The 16,258-nt window shown below is 44.1% G+C and overlaps 1 protein-coding gene across 3 annotated transcripts in view; it reads left to right on the forward strand.

Annotated features, from left to right (window-relative positions):
• The window catches only part of LOC308280447 (mitogen-activated protein kinase kinase kinase kinase 4-like), a 119,704-nt gene that overhangs the window by 22,039 nt on the left and 81,407 nt on the right, over positions 1-16,258 (forward strand). For all 3 annotated transcript variants that reach the window (XM_080720721.1, XM_080720719.1, XM_080720720.1), the window contains exon 3: positions 10,316-10,372. In XM_080720721.1, the coding sequence (XP_080576847.1) occupies positions 10,316-10,372 (57 nt within the window). The remainder of the gene's footprint in view (positions 1-10,315; positions 10,373-16,258) is intronic.

Genomic DNA, 16,258 nt, shown 5'->3' on the forward strand with positions numbered 1-16,258 from the left:
TGGTCCGACGATTTATTCCATTGAAAATGGTTTAAAATAAAGTTTAGAGCCCCCCAAAAAAACCTCAATATATACTGTCGGCGGCGCGACGTATTCCATGGTGCCTATCCCGAACTAGTTCGGGATATTTAATAAAATGAATTATTTAATCGGAGGCCTCAACGAAGCCCCGGTCTAAACGTCCATCCATGGTCCAGGCCAACACTCGGCCATACACGGTATGGCCGAGTAGTCGCGCTAACGGCCGCTTTGCGCCGCCCACTCCAATAATAAATCACATCTTTAGACAAGATTTTCTCCGGATTGTGTTACCAGACCCAAAGAGAAAGTTTTTTGCGACTGAAATAGCTTTAGATCGGGCTTCTAAATGGGTTAGCATTTTTGGCTACGTGTCAGCTAGATTCCTCCTCTCGTCACCCATAGCATTGGCTGGAGTGAAATCCCAAGGCACTTGGACAGTGTCGACGGAAGCTAGAGCGAAGGTCTATAGAGAAATTTCTGGCACTCTAGCGCCCCTTGTGGCCGGCGGCACTGTATGAGTTAAGGTGGTTGTGGTCCATTTGATATCCTTCTCCTATCACAGCAGCTCACACATCTTGCTGCTGTGTTTGCTCACATTGTCATACTTCACCCAGCAGGTATGGGGAGTTTTTTTTATCATTGGTCATGTTTTCTAACTCTCCTTGTGTGGTTATGATCTGTGGGAAGTACAGTATGTCTCTCTCCTCTCTCTCTCTCTCTCCTCTCTCTCTCTCTCTCTCTCTCTCATCTCTCTCTCTCTCTCCTCTCTCCTCTCCTCTCTCTCTGCCAATGTGTTTTTATGATTCTGGAATGAACCAACAGCAGCTGTGTTCATCCACTCCTCACATTCTCTCCCTCTCTCTCCTCTCTGACACTCTCCCTCTCTCCCACTCTTTCTTTCTCTCTCTCTTTCCCTCATCCCCCCCATCTCTCTCTCCCTCTCTCTCTCTCTCTCTCTCTCTCTCTCTCTTTCTTTCTCTCTCTTTCCCTCTCCCCCCATCTCTCTCTCTCTCTCTCTCTCTCTCTCTCTCTCTCTCATCTCTCTCCTCTCTCTCTCTCTCTCTCTCTCTCTCTCTCTCTCTCTCTCTCCCTCTCTCTCTCAGCAGTCAGCTCTCCATTCAGTGCTGCTGCAGATGATGGCTTGGTGCATTAGCAGGCTACAGTATGAGTGTGTGTGTGTGTGTGTGTGTGTGTGTGGGAAGTGGGTCAGTGTGCTGGTATGCAGCTGTGTGTGTGTGTGTGTGTGTGTGTGTGTGTGTGTGTGTGTGTGTGTGTGTGTGTGTGTGTGTGTGTGTGTGTGTGTGTGTGTGTGTGTGTGTGTGTGTGTGTGTGTGTGTGTGTGTGTGTGTGTGTGTGTGTGTGTGTGTGTGGTGATAGAGAGGTCATGTGTGCAGGCCTGCTGCTCACTGATTGGTTGCACTCTGTTCATCTGTTTCCTATTGGAGAGAGATCTCTGAACTACTGACTTAAAGCCTACATAGTCTGTGTATCTGTTCTGCATCTAGCTTAAGGCTAGACCCAAATCACAGTGAACATGTTTAACTCAAATCTTTGCTTCTGGGGGTCCCTGGAACACAAAAATAATTTGAGATGGGGGTCCGTGGCCAAATACATATCATTTTGGGGGTCCTTCACATGACAAAGTCTGAGAACCGCTGATATAGCAAGTTTAGCAACATAGGTTTTTCAGAAAACACTTAGGATTTAGAAGACATTTTGTAGAATCCGGAGAACAGCAGACATACAAGCTCACTTTGCGTCGCAGATGCAAACGTTGTGAGCTTGTAGATCACACTCGGCTGCTATGCCGGAAGCTGCTGCACACCTTCTGCACAATGCATGATGGGATGTTGGAAAGTTGTGGATGTCAGCGGTTCTCACTGTCTTACTTTGTCATGTCAAGGACCCCCAAAATGATATGTATTTGGCCACGGACCCCCATCTCAAAATATTTTGGTCCAGGGACCCCCCAGAAGCAAAGATTTGAGTTAAAAATGTTCACTCTGAATTTGGGTCTCACCTCATGCTAGATGCAGAATAGATGCACGCATATAGTACACTGAGCGGGGTCCCTCAGGCCTGTATGCTTGGCCACCTTATTTTCCCCCCCTCTATAGCAAATGTCTGTCGCAAATAATACCCATAATTGGCTATTTTTGCAGAGTGTATGCCTGTTTGCGCTGATGTTCAACGGTTACTACAGAACATGCTCTGAATTGGGACATCAGGGTCTACTCTACAAGCTCACAAGGAGCTGCGTTGCGACACGTCGTCACCTTGTAGATGGGATATTTCCGCAGAATGTTTCCCATATGTTCACCAACTGTTGGCCTGTTATGACGCGCCAGCCAGGAATAGAGACACCAGTGTTAACGTATAGCGCCTGATTTGTGATTTCTACTTGGACGTATTGCTTGAGGGAGGGGTCCTCCATATGTTCCCCAGGTTCTATGTTCCCCACAGCTTAAAATTCACCAGCGTTGGCAGGTTAGCATTCACCAGCGTCTGCAGGTTAGCATTCACCAGCGTCGGCAGGTTAGCATTCACCAGCGTCTGCAGGTTAGCATTCACCAGCGTCGGCAGGTTAGCATTCACCAGCGTCTGCAGGTTAGCATTCACCAGCGTCTGCAGGTTAGCATTCACCAGCGTCGGCAGGTTAGCATTCACCAGCGTCTGCAGGTTAGCATTCACCAGCGTCGGCAGGTTAGCATTTCACCAGCGTTAGTTTTACTGAGGTTAGGGTTAAATGGCCAGTTCACCTCTGGGACAACCAGATCTTATTTTATTGTTGTTTTGGGACATTATCTTTTGTGTTCAATTTGTGTTTTGAGATATTCTAGTATTTCAGCATGAATGATGATGCCTTTTGCATCATATGAGTCATCATTCTGCATCATGTGATGCAAAATGCATCATCATTCATGCTGAAATACTAAAATATCTCAAAACAGAGATTGAACACAAAAAATATCTCAGGATTGTGTTGATCGTGTCCCAAACAACAATACAATAAGATCTGGTTGTCCCAGAGGTGAACTGGCCCTTTGGTTTAGGTGTTAAGTGGGGAACATAGGTACGGCCCCCTGCATGATGGTGTCCTGTACAGAAAATACCACGTCTATGAGCTTGCAACGTGTCGCATCATCATCTCGTGCAACTGGTGGGTCAGCGGTGGGTCAAGGGGCGAGCCGCGAGACGTCTTCCGATGTCCATCGCGGACAAAAGATCGCAACGATTTTACATATTTTTTACATTCAGTCTCAGCTGTGTGCAGTCACTTCTCTAGTGTTCTCCTGTGCTAGGATTGGGTTAGTAGAGATGGTGTCTTGGACCCCATCCAACCTCCTCCCACTATCTGTCAGCAGCAGCAGCAGCACCGTCACCTCTGAACATCCACCCTCTAGGCGTTATGCAGACGCACGCACATGCACGCACACACACACACACACACACACACACACACACACACACACACACACACACGCACGCACGCACACACGCAGACCAGTGACCTTTTGAAGCAGTATACGTCATCTTGCATTTCACTCTGGCTTTGGCAACCTACTGTAAACTACTGTACTGTAGGCCTGTCCTCATACATCCATTCTTAGTCGACTAATAGGCATAATAATGTAATAATGATAATGACTAGTAACCTAACCTTCTTGTTTTATGTATTTATACCTGCATGTTTTTGTCATAAATCTGGTCCTTTTTGAATGTCTAGTTTCTAGATGGTGAATTGCAGATGTGTGTGCAATTCACTGCTGAGGGATACATCATTGTGTGAAAATCCAGTCTTAAACAGAATGTGTGTGTTTTTTTTTTTTTTACTTATTCTTTTTTATGGCTTTGCTTTTTTTGCGTAAACATTCCCATAGCTGGAAACAACAGAGTGAAGGGGATACTGAGTGACTTTTGGACTGCGTAGCGGGAGGTGTGTGTGTGTGTGTGTGTGTGTGTGTGTGTGTGTGTGTGTGTGTGTGTGTGTGTGTGTGTGTGTGTGTGTGTGTGTGTGTGTGTGTGTGTGTGTGTGTGTGTGTGTGTGTGTGTGTGTGTGTGTGTGTGTGTGTGTGTGTGTGTGTGTGTGTGTGTGTGTGAACATATTCTGGTTTACATATTGGTTAAAATAGAGGGAAAAACACTGGCTTGATTCACCCAACAAAACTGTCAGCGTTAATTTAACTCTGGAGAACGTACAAATGGAACAATTTTTTATTGTGTAAAGGCATAAACAAGTATTTGAGGGTTTGAAACCAAAGGAGCAAAGAAGGAGCAAAGGAGTCTTTTTGGCAAATGTAAAAAAAAAAATCACCAAAAGTAAGTCAGTCCCCCTATAATCACGATAACGCACACCCTCTCATGTAATAATGCTTAATTAACATGCTCTACCATACTGGTTGGTCAAAATATAAATGTATTTATTAAAATAAGTTCAGAATTCAAACTTTTATCTCAGACATTCAAATCACTGTGGTTTGTTTCATTCTTAGCGGTGTTTCATTCTCAGTGGTAGTTTGTAGGTTGTTTTGGGTAGTTTTTCAGTGGTATTTTTTAGGTGGTTTCAGGTATTCTCTTCAGGAGTAGTAATGTATTGTATTGTCTCATGGTTGATTACCAGCCAGCCCCCTTCACAACAACAACAGCCTACTTTATAGATTTATGGGACGTAATGAACAGATGTGGAAGCAGTTTAATTCCTCCCAATAAAACCTGTTTCATCGCCAATTAAAATAAATGGACATAATCACTGGCACTGCATGGAGGCTTCTTTCTGCCCCTCACGGTTATCTGATGTCTTCACTGGGGATCAGTAGCTGGTACTACACCTGGGACACCAGAGTAGGGATGGGACGATAACCAGTTCTACAGTCAATGTCCCCAGTCATTTCATGCTTGGCTGTGTGGGTTTTGTGCTCCGAAAATAGCTGATCTACAAGCTTGTTGATTTGTACATTAGGTGGACAAAAGAGATTTCCTGATTTCCTGACAGTTTTTAAAGAAACCAGTGTTACACGTCTTTTAATGCATCCATGGGAAACTGGTGGCCCGGGGGACACATGCGGCCCCCACCTTCACTTTATGTGGCCTGCACATAGCATATTCAATGTGGTCCTCTGATCTGAGTGTAGAAATATAGTGTCCCTCTCCATCATCAAAGTTGCCTAGCCCTGCTTTAATGAATGGTGTCATGGCATTACACATTGTGGTGGCAGAGCAGTAGAATGAGAAGTTTCCCACGTTTGTTCTAAATCTAAAGCGTTACAGCGTGTAGGGAGTTACAACGTGTCCCTGCTCTCACCAGCCTTGATGCAGAAGAGCCCTAAAGCCTTGTCATCATCATCATCCATACCCTTTCAATCCACTGTGGAATGTCCTGCTCTGTCTGGCTGGGGGGAGGTGTGTGTGTGTGTGTGTGTGTGCGTGTGTGCGTGCGTGCGTGCGTGCGTGTGCGTACATGTGTGCACCTCATGGGAGCGTGTGTGTAGGGATCAGTATATGGTTGCTGTCTGGCGTAAACCTCTTAACTCCAAATTCTAACTTTTTGTGTCTTCTTTTCTTCGTAAATCAACACCCTACATGAACATTCTACAGCGTCACACCAAAAGCATCAAAAGTAGCAGATCTACAAGCTCAAAAAGGGGTCGCGGAGCTTGTAGATCTGCTGCTTTTACTCTTTTTATAATTTGAATTGTGAAAAGTAACGGATTTGGACATAGGAGGTTTCCAACTTTCCACCAGACAGACCATATCGTCGTTGTCAGGTGGAAACCTTGTATGTCCAAAACCGTTTGTTTTGTATTTATCATTTTTAAAGTGATTTAAACTAGTGAAAACAGCCGATCTACAAGCACACAGAGCCTCGCGATGCGAGGCGTTGTGTGCTTGTAGATCTGCTGTTTTCACCACTTTTGTGCGATGGTCTTGTATGATGAAGCAGGGCTTTACTTTGCAAAATAACTTACACATATGAAACTTGGAGATACGAGGTTTCCAGCAGACAGACCATACAGTATGCAGGACTGGCTGTGTGTGTCTGGGTCCAGGAGTCACTGTTTATCAGTTCAAGACCCGGATGATTGATCTGGTGTCTCCTCCTCCACAGATCCAGGCCAGGGTTTCCTTCCTTCCTCCCTCCTTCCACAGATATAAACGGCTTTAATGAACATAAAGTCCACGTCTTTTCTTTAAAGCCCTCTTTGGTTACAGAGTTTTGGTGACGTTATGTATAGCATAACCTGACATCACCAGCACTTCAAAGGATTCATTCTAAAACTAGCTATGTGCTCCGGTTTAGAAAAAACACAATGTGAAATAATTCGTTTGTTCTTGCTAGTTGCGCTACAAGTTAGAATAAAAGATGGACATACTAGACGATTATTATACCAAGAGAAACAAAATGATAACACCAATTTAAACCCATTTTAATCTAATCTTGGGGAATCATTTTGGAGGTGCACGGCACCGGTGGTTGTGGTTCTGGCTTTAATGTCTGGCTATACCTCGTGTTGTTTACATTTCTGACTAATAAAGTATTCAATCAATCAAAAAGTGGGGTCTAGGCAGGGTCACTAAGGCTGGTGACAGATCTGATCTGTGTGTTCAGACTGATTTTAACAACTTCAATCAAAAGTGCCCTGCGTTGACATGTTACCTTTTGGTTACCGTGGTAACAACCTACAGTATGCGCCATGTCTTTTCTCTCTTTATGTGTTTTTACATTTAACATTTTCCTTAGAACCTTGTGAACCCATTTCCTGCCATGCTGTGAGATATGTCTTCATATATTGCCTTAATTGTTCCTGTACAATTCTCATGTACTGAGGCATCCGCCCAAAGTGCTAGAAGGTGTTGAATTTCTCTGTCTGTCCACTGAATGCTGCTCGCCATTTATTCTGTAGTGTAAAATGTATGAAGAACTGTTTTATTTTCATTACACCCTTGCACTCTTGTGCAATTCTCGTGCTCTGTAATGACATCAGTGGATCTCGGGTCGCGCTGCAAGTGAGATTTTGGACAGTTTGATGTGACTTGGCTCGTTAGATCAGGTTTCTACGTTCAGACTGAGACACATCTTTAGAAATCAGATTTGAAAATTTGGATGTGGTTTCTACAAATCAGATTTCATGTGACCTGCATGTGACCTGTCTGCATTTAGACTAATTTAAACAAATCGGATTCCACTTTTGATGTGGCACAGATCTGATTCAGGCTGGATTTGGGTGGCAGTGTAAATCAGGCCTAAGGTCTCGGAGGCACTGGAAACTAAGTGGAAAGACCTTGCCCATAGGGGCAACCTGAAAGCAAACTCCACTTGCCCGACCGGTTTATTTACCTGCCACGGGCAGTTGGGCAACCGTTGGTGTCAAATCAACCCCTGCTTACAGGTCTGTGGAGGGGAACACACACCAGCTGAGCAGTGAGGATGGCGCGTGGAAATGTTTCACTGTGTGGCAACACCTGGAAAATAGAACAGTGGTGCATCGGAGCGGTGGGTGAGGCTTGGAACGCGCGCCTGTGCCCGCAGGATGCCGCCGGTGTGGGGTATCTTGAGTGAAAATAATGGGAGCGGCGGTTTTGTCGCGCGCTGTCCGCAGTCGCTGTGTGTCCTCTGTAACTCTGAGAGTCACCGCTCTACTGCTGCTGTGTAGAGAGAGAGAGAGAGAGTCATCCACTCTACCGTTGCTGTGTCAAGTGTGTGTGTGTGTGTGTGTGTGTGTGTGTGTGTGTGTGTGTGTGTGTGTGTGTGTGTGTGTGTGTGTGTGTGTGTGTGTGTGTGTGTGTGTGTGTGTGTGTGTGTGTGTGTGTGTGTGTGTGTGTGTGTGTGTGTGTGAGTGAGGGGAATCCCCCTGGCTGCTAGCTTGGACCCGCTCCTCCAACGGGGGAGGGGGAGCAGGGGGGGGGGGGGGGGACGACTCTATTTCTGTCCTTGTGTTTATAGAAGGAAGGAAGGTGCTGCTGGGGGCTGCACTGCATTCTGGGAATGTTGTGGAAGAGTGCAGAGCTTGGGAACGTGTGACGTTCTATGATGCATAACATGACCCCAATATGTGTCTAACATTATGTTCTATATCAGGGGTTTTCAACAGGCCAAGGACCCCTAGTTGAGAGAGACATGAAGCAGGGACCCCCCACAACCATAGATTCCATATAGTTTCATTGTTTGACAGCACAATCATCAGTGTATTTTGGTTTCATGTCAACTTGTGTTTTCAGATATCTAACCACTTGAACCGTCAATACTTAATAAACTTGACCTTTCACTCTGTACTTAGTCTGCTCTTTTTCCCCTCTACATCAAACCTCTTTGCCAAAAATAGCCGATCTACAAGCTCACAACGCCTTGCTTGTAGATCTGCTATTTTTGGCTAATGTTCTCAGAATATGGACGCTAGGGTTCAAGTGGTTGATATGAAAAAGGAGAAAAAAAAGTTTCTATCACTCAAACATTTTGAGGACACTCTGTTACTCAGAAGACCCCCTAAGGGTCCCGGACCCCCTGTTGAAGACCCCTGACCTACATTATGGCCTAATGTTTACACATTAGCACGCCACGTGGCAATAGATCTGCAAGCTAACAACACGTAGCACCGTGATACGTTATTGGCTTGTAGATCTGTTCTTTTCCGTCACCTTCACTCGACGCATTGATAGAACACTGGTGTAAAGAGTGTCATTACTGCAGTGCACAGTATGATTGCCACAGAGCTGGAAATGGGATGAAATACTTTGGAAAACTTTCATTGTTACAAATGTGAGGACACTGTCTGTGTGTCACTCTGTACGATGTACAGTATATGTATGTCACTCTTCGCAAATCTGTCCTCCAAACAGTGCTAAAAAGCCCAGAGGTTCCAACAGCGCACACACACACACACACACACACACACACACACACACACACACACACACACACACACCTCTTTGCTTTGTAGTTTTCCAACAGTTCTTTTAGCTGCTGTTGTCTCAGCCTGCCCTCCATTCTTTCCTCTACTTAATGCTTAATCCCTCTCTCTCTCCTTTCACCATGGTTCAGTCTAGGTCTTTTGTGTTGATTGACTCTCACGCTCTGACATCATGCTCTGATGATGTCATGGGAATCAAATCCTTTTTATACCCATATATGGAGATCCCTGTGATGCCAGGGGAACCTAATACCTTTGGCCCGATGGCCAAGACATGGTGCAACCTCGCCTTTTAGGGCTTTTCACCTTTAGGCGTCTTACTGGTGATAGCCCAGTTGGCAGTTGTAGGACTTTAGTGAATTCATTGATTGAATACTTTATTAACGGTTTGCAAAAAGTACAGAGGTAAGCCTTGTTTCCATTGTGGTCCTGTGTATTCAATTCATCAAGAAAGACATAATGACATACGATACTATATAATAAATCATCAATAGCAGTAACAATAAAACTATATTCACAGAACAACAGTGGGGTCCTTTCTTTTGGTGAGCTAGAATACTTGTCCAGGTCCAGTTGCAAATTGCATATAGGTGTGTTTTTATGGAGCTTTCGAAGGACGGTAGGGGAGTAAAATGGTAAATGGTGCATTTATATATCGGCTTTATCCAAGGCGCTTTACATAGATTGTGCATTACATTCACCCATTCACGCACACATTCACACACCGATGGCAGAGGAAACCATGCAAGGCACCAACCGGGAGCAACTAGGGGTTCAGAGTCTTGCTCAAGGACACTTAGACACTAACTCTGGGGGAGCCCGGGATCGAACTCCACTCTACCCCTGAGCCACTGTCAGCCTGTTTGATGTCTGGTGGTGGTAGGGCATTCTACATTTTGGTGACATAATAGTAGAATCGATTCATCCCTGTGTTTGTGCTGAATCTGGGGGAAATGAGAAAAGAATGAATGAATGAATTTTACGAATCTCATGATTTTGTAACCCATTTTTTCAACCAGTGCCAATTGCCTAAACTGTAATCCTGGGCTCTGCTCTCCCTCTGCCAACCTGGGCAGGGCCCCGAACTGAGCTCATGCTTCCGTGCATGAGGAGTGAGCAGGCCGCTTCTTATCACCTGATAGGGGGGAGCATCCCCAGTAGGACGTACAGTAGCGCGTGGAAGGAACACATTATTCCAACCAGTTCCTTTCCCCTCCATCAGGCGCCCCGGCTGGCCAGGGGGAGGCAGTATAGAGACCAGGATTACTGCATATTTTTGTGAGGGTATCTACCCTAGGAGACACGGGGAGAACATGCAAACTCCACACAGAATGAATGAATGAATGTGCAGTTTGCTCACCTATATTTCTCTCTCTCTCTGTCCACAGGGGCGGCATGTCAAGACCGGACAGCTGGCTGCCATCAAGGTCATGGACGTCACAGAGGTAGGATGGTCACGCACGCGCACACCAGAGATGTAAAAGAGTCTTTAATCTCGAGTCAATTCCGAGTCAGGAGTCTTTGATCTCGAGTCGAGTCTCGAGTCGAGTGTTTGGGGGGTACAGACTCGGGTCGTCGAGTCTTTAACTTCGAGTCACGAGTCCACGAGTCGAGTCACGAGTCACATATATATATATATATATATATATATATATACTAGGTCCTTACCCGTCCTCCTTACCCGTTACCCTTTGAAATAGTTAATATAAAAAATAAAATAAAAAATAGGTAGGCTAAAATGTCATGCATTGTTTCACCAATCAAGAGTTCAATCAAGGGTTAGGGTTAATCAATTATCTGCTCTTCCCCTTCTTCTCTTCAACCTCCGTCTTCTTCCCCATCTCTTCCTTGGTGTGCCCCTTCTTGGGAGGAGGAGATGCTCTTGAAGTTTAATATTTTTCCCATCACCGGATACATCATCATCTCCCCTTTCTTGGAAGCAGGAGATGCTCCTGGACTTTAGTTTTTCACCATCTTTATAGTTTGCTTAGAGCCATGTGTGTTTGCATAACCTCCAGTATGTGTGAGGTGATTTCATTCATATCCTCCAGTGGACTAATGCTGAACACCACCACAGACCGGATGTCCTGGGGGTCCCCTCCTCTACTTCTTCCTTTCCTCCTCCTCCTCTTCTCTTCCCTCCTCTTTTCCCTCCTCTGACATCACTAATGACATCACTGATGAAATCACTGGTTTTCTAACTATTATATGACATCACTGATGACATCACTGATGACATCACTGGGTTTCTAACTATTATGACATCATTGATGACATCACTGATGACATCATTGGGTTATAACCATTATATGACATCATTCATGACATCACTGATGGTATCACTGGTTTTCCATCTATTATATGACATCACTGTTGACATCACTGATGACATCACTGATGACATCCGTGGATTTCTAACTATTATATGACATCACTGATGACATCACCGATGACATCACTGATGACATCATCAATGACATCACTGGATGACATTTCCTTGTGGGGACTGCCCCATAGGTCGAACTCCTGTTGGGTCGAACAGCGTCGGCAGGTTAGATAAACACCCGCAAGCGTCGGCAGGTTAGATAATCACCCGCGTCACGGTTACTGAGGTCAGGCTTAGGGTTAGGCATAGTTTTACTGAGGTTAGGATTAGGGTTTGGGTTAGTTTGGTGGTTGATCCAAAGGGTGTTCAACCTAATGACATGTTACCTTCCTCGTTTATAGTATGACATCACTAATGACATCACTGGGTTTCTAACTATTATATGACATCATTGGTGACATCATATATTATATGATATCACTATCATCGATGACATCACTGATGACATCATTGATCACATCACTGACTGTAAACTATTTCTGTCATTATATGACATTACTGATGACATTACTGATGACATCACTGATGACATCACTGGGTTTCTAACTATTATATGACATCATTGATGACATCATTGGGTTATAACCATTAGTGACATCACTGATGACATCACTGGTTTTCTAACTATTATATGACATCACTGATGACATCACTGGGTTTCTAACTATTATATGACATTACTGATGAAATCACTGATGACATCACTGGGTTTCCAACTATTATATGACATCATTAATGACATCACTAATGACATCATTGGGAACCATTATATGACATCATCGATGACATCACTGCCCCATAGGTCGAACTCCCGTTGGGTTGAACAGCGTCGGCAGGTTAGATAAACACCCGCGAGCGCCGGCAGGTTAGATAATCACCCGCGTCACGGTTACTGAGGTCAGGTTTAGGGTTAGGGTTAGAGTTAGGCATAGTTTTACTGAGGTTAGGATTAGGGTTTGGGTTAGAGTTTGGTGGTCGATCCAAAGGGTATTCGACCTAATAACATGTTACCTTCCTCGTTTATAGTATGACATCACTAAAGATATCACTGGGTTTCTAACTATTATATGACATCACTGATGACATCACTGGATATTATATGACATCACTATCATCGATGACATCACTGATGACATCATTGGGTTATAACCATTATTGACATCATTGATGACATCACTGATGACATCACTGGTTTTCTAACTATTATATGACATCATTGATGACATCACTGGGTTTCTAACTATTATATGACATCATTGATGACATCACTGATGACATCATTGGGTTTATAACCATTATATGACATCATCGATGACATCACTGATGGCATCACTGGTTTTCCATCTATTATATGACATCACTGATGACATCACTGATGACATCACTGTTGACATCACTGATGACATCACTGGGTTTCTAACTATTATATGATGATGGCATTACTGATGACATCACTGATGACATCACTGGATATTATATAACATCACTGATGACATCATCGATGACATCACTGATGACGTCATCGGTGACGTCATCACTGATGACGTCATCGATGACATCACTGATGGCATCACTGGTTTTCCATCTATTATATGACATCACTGATGACATCACTGATGACATCACTGTTGACATCACTGATGACATCACTGGGTTTCTAACTATTATATGACGATGGCATTACTGATGACATCACTGGATATTATATGACATCACTGATGACATCATTGATGACATCACTGATGACGTCATCGGTGACGTCATCACTGATGACGTCATCGATGACATCACTGGATGGGACGGACGTACGGACGGACGGACGGACGGACGGACGGACATTTGCTCGTTTATAGTATGATATATATATATATATATATATATATATATATATATATATATATATATATATATGTTTTCTCTTATAATGTAGCCTCCGGTTCAAACACAGTTATAAGGTGCATCACGAATCACCCGGTAGAACTACTCGCACTGTCACACAGATACAGCAGGAGCCATGGCAGGCTAAAATAAGACACATGAATGTATGTACTCACAGTCACGCTACGGAGGCTGTTAAAAGTTCCCGATTAATAATAATGGATCCATTTCCCCCAGGAAACATCTCTGAAGTAGCTCTCCTGCCTCTACAGTCTCCATCCTCGGTTGAAAGTTCCTTGGAAGCAACGCAGTTATGTCCACTAGTAGCAGGGTCCCGGTCGTCCGATCATCATCCAATGAATAAAATAATCCCAAAACCAGCCACACTTCAGTTGCTTGCTTGACACTTAAATCCTTTTTGTAGACCTTTGTAGCTATCTGTACTGACATTTTCCTAAGACAGCTTGAGCTAGACAAGTACTCAAATGTTGTTTTTAATAGGAATTGCGAAGCAATCACAATTTTTCTATTTGAAGAAGCCGCCGGAGCTGGACAGTAAGCAACATAACACTTTACTGCAGTTACTGCCGTAAAACGTATCGCTACTGGTTACCATAGCGACGTGTACTCTCTCTCAGTGGGGATTGGACCTGGGAATACATTTTACATCACTGTCGTAAACGTTTGTTTAATTAATATATATATATTAATTAAATTGTACTGGCAAGTGCATGATTGTATTCATGATCACTCCTTTACTGTATTAATATAAACAGACAGTATGTCAGGATTGATACATTACTTAGTCATTGATACAGCATCATTTTCAATAGCAGTTTTAGTTAAGATATAAAATAAAAAAAAATGAACGTGGTTCAACATAATCTTTATTCCAAAATAAAGCTTTTCTTTTACTTCTTTAGCATAACGTTTTTTTTCCCCTTTCATTTCCACTCCCCTCCTGCTTTTTTAAAAGCTCTTTTTCTTTTTTAAAGTTACTGCAGTGCTGTGAAGAATCCTGACAGCACAACATTACGGGCATATTTGGCATAACTTCACGTTAATGCTTTGAACAATAATTACGTGGGGTTAATTAGTAGATGCAGCTGGTGGAATAGACATCATGAAGAGAAGAGCCCATGCACCGGAGAAAAAAGTGAAAACCCGACGCTAGAAAAGCACTGTCTCACGGAAAATCCTATTATCTTATCAAATTATTAAACAAATGCCACGTTAACTGAAGTAGAATAGCTGATGATGAGCTAAACATAATGTGTTTTATTTCGCCGTTTTAATATTTAAATCTTATTCTGAAAGGCTGCATGCAGCAGCTGTCCTGCCTACTGCTGCTACTGAACTAACAGCCTAGGCCTAGGCTACTGTAGGTTTATTGTTCAGCCTATAAATCTCTCAAAATCAACTATGGCTTATATTGTTTAGCCTATAAGGCTCCCAAAAAATCAGAGTTGCAAGCTATTAATCCACCTTGTCATGGCGCGTCGGCGTCTAGATATAGATTGGAAAGACGCACTATAGCCTATAGGCCTACGTGCGAGCGCAACAGATAAAAAAACAATTGAATAATCCTCTAGCAGTGTAACAGTAGGGCTACTGGGCATGGTAACCTCACGTTAATGCTTTAAACAATAAGTTACGAGGGGTTAATGAGCTCAGCTGTTATAGCTGCAGCTGGTGGAAGTTGGAACATTATTAAGAGAGGAGGATGCGCTCGCCGGGAAGAAACCCGACATTAGATAAACAGGTTCTCACAGATAATCCTATCATTTTATCAAATTATTAAACAAATGCCAAGTTAGCTGAAGTAAAATAGCTGATGATGAGCTAAACGTGTGTTTTATTTCGCCGTTTTAATATTTAAATCTTAAGATGAAAGGTCCATGCAGACGGCTGTGTCTGCCACGCTTTGCGAGACAGACTGCGGTTTTCCCAACGGCCCTGAGCGCAACGGTGGGGCCGCTCTGCACGGTCCAAGTGAACACAGCAAAGCGCTCCTGGCCCCCACCATTGTACCGGAGTACGTTGGGAAAAACAACGCGGTCGCCGCTGTGTCCGTGTGCAGCGCTCAGACGCACAGGGCAGGCACAGCAGCGCTCAGCCGCGCACCAGAGAAAGAAAGAAGAAGGAAAGGACAATATATGTCGGGCTTGTCATGCATTATAGTGCTTAAAATAAAGATTGTTCACTCGAGTTGACTCGACTCGAGTCGAGTCTGGAGTCTTTGAGGGGCGAGTCCGAGTCGAGTCTGGAGTCTTTGAGGGGCGAGTCCGAGTCGAGTGAAGAGTCTCCAAAAACGTCACTCGAATTGCCACGAGTCACGAGTCTTTAACTCGAGTCCCCATCTCTGGCGCACACGCGCACGCACGGACGCACATGCGCACACACACACACACACACACACACACACACACACACACACACACACACACACACACACACACACACACACTCTCATCAAACGTAAACGCACAGCAGGATGTTTGTGTCCCAGGTTGACCTCCACACAGATAGAGGTGTTTTAAAGGAACACTCCACCGCTTCCCAACCTGAATGAACCTCATTGTTGTGTTGTGTGCAACACGGACATGGATATTGTTTTGTGGCAACGAGGTAGCCAAAATAGACGACTTTTGTACAACACTCTTGTACGATCATGGAGCACAGTAGAAGTATTAATTTATGGAGAGAAAAAAAGAACGCATAAAAAGTTTAAATGGGGAGAGATACAAGTTTTCTGCCCGACAACAGTGATGAATGTGAATGGTAAACGTTGCCATCTTGTGCTGACGAGGCCAGCGAACATTCTCTGAGGCGTAATGGTGAATCGTAGCGTTCTCATTGGCTGAATGCAAGACTGAGAAAACATGGACATCGACATTACTTTTTTTGAGAAAACAAGGACAGTCATTGACCAAACCGCGACGGAGGCGCGCCGTCGGACTTTGCAACGCTCGACGCAGTGGCTCGCTCGCTTGAGCTCGCTCGGCGGTGTCTCGCATTGGCGCCGTCCGAGTTATGTCCCGGACGAAATAGTAAATAATGTTTGGGT

Source organism: Nannobrachium achirus (genome assembly GCF_963921795.1).
Source record: "Nannobrachium achirus genome assembly, chromosome: 24".
In the NCBI taxonomy this organism is placed as follows: domain Eukaryota; kingdom Metazoa; phylum Chordata; class Actinopteri; order Myctophiformes; family Myctophidae; genus Nannobrachium; species Nannobrachium achirus.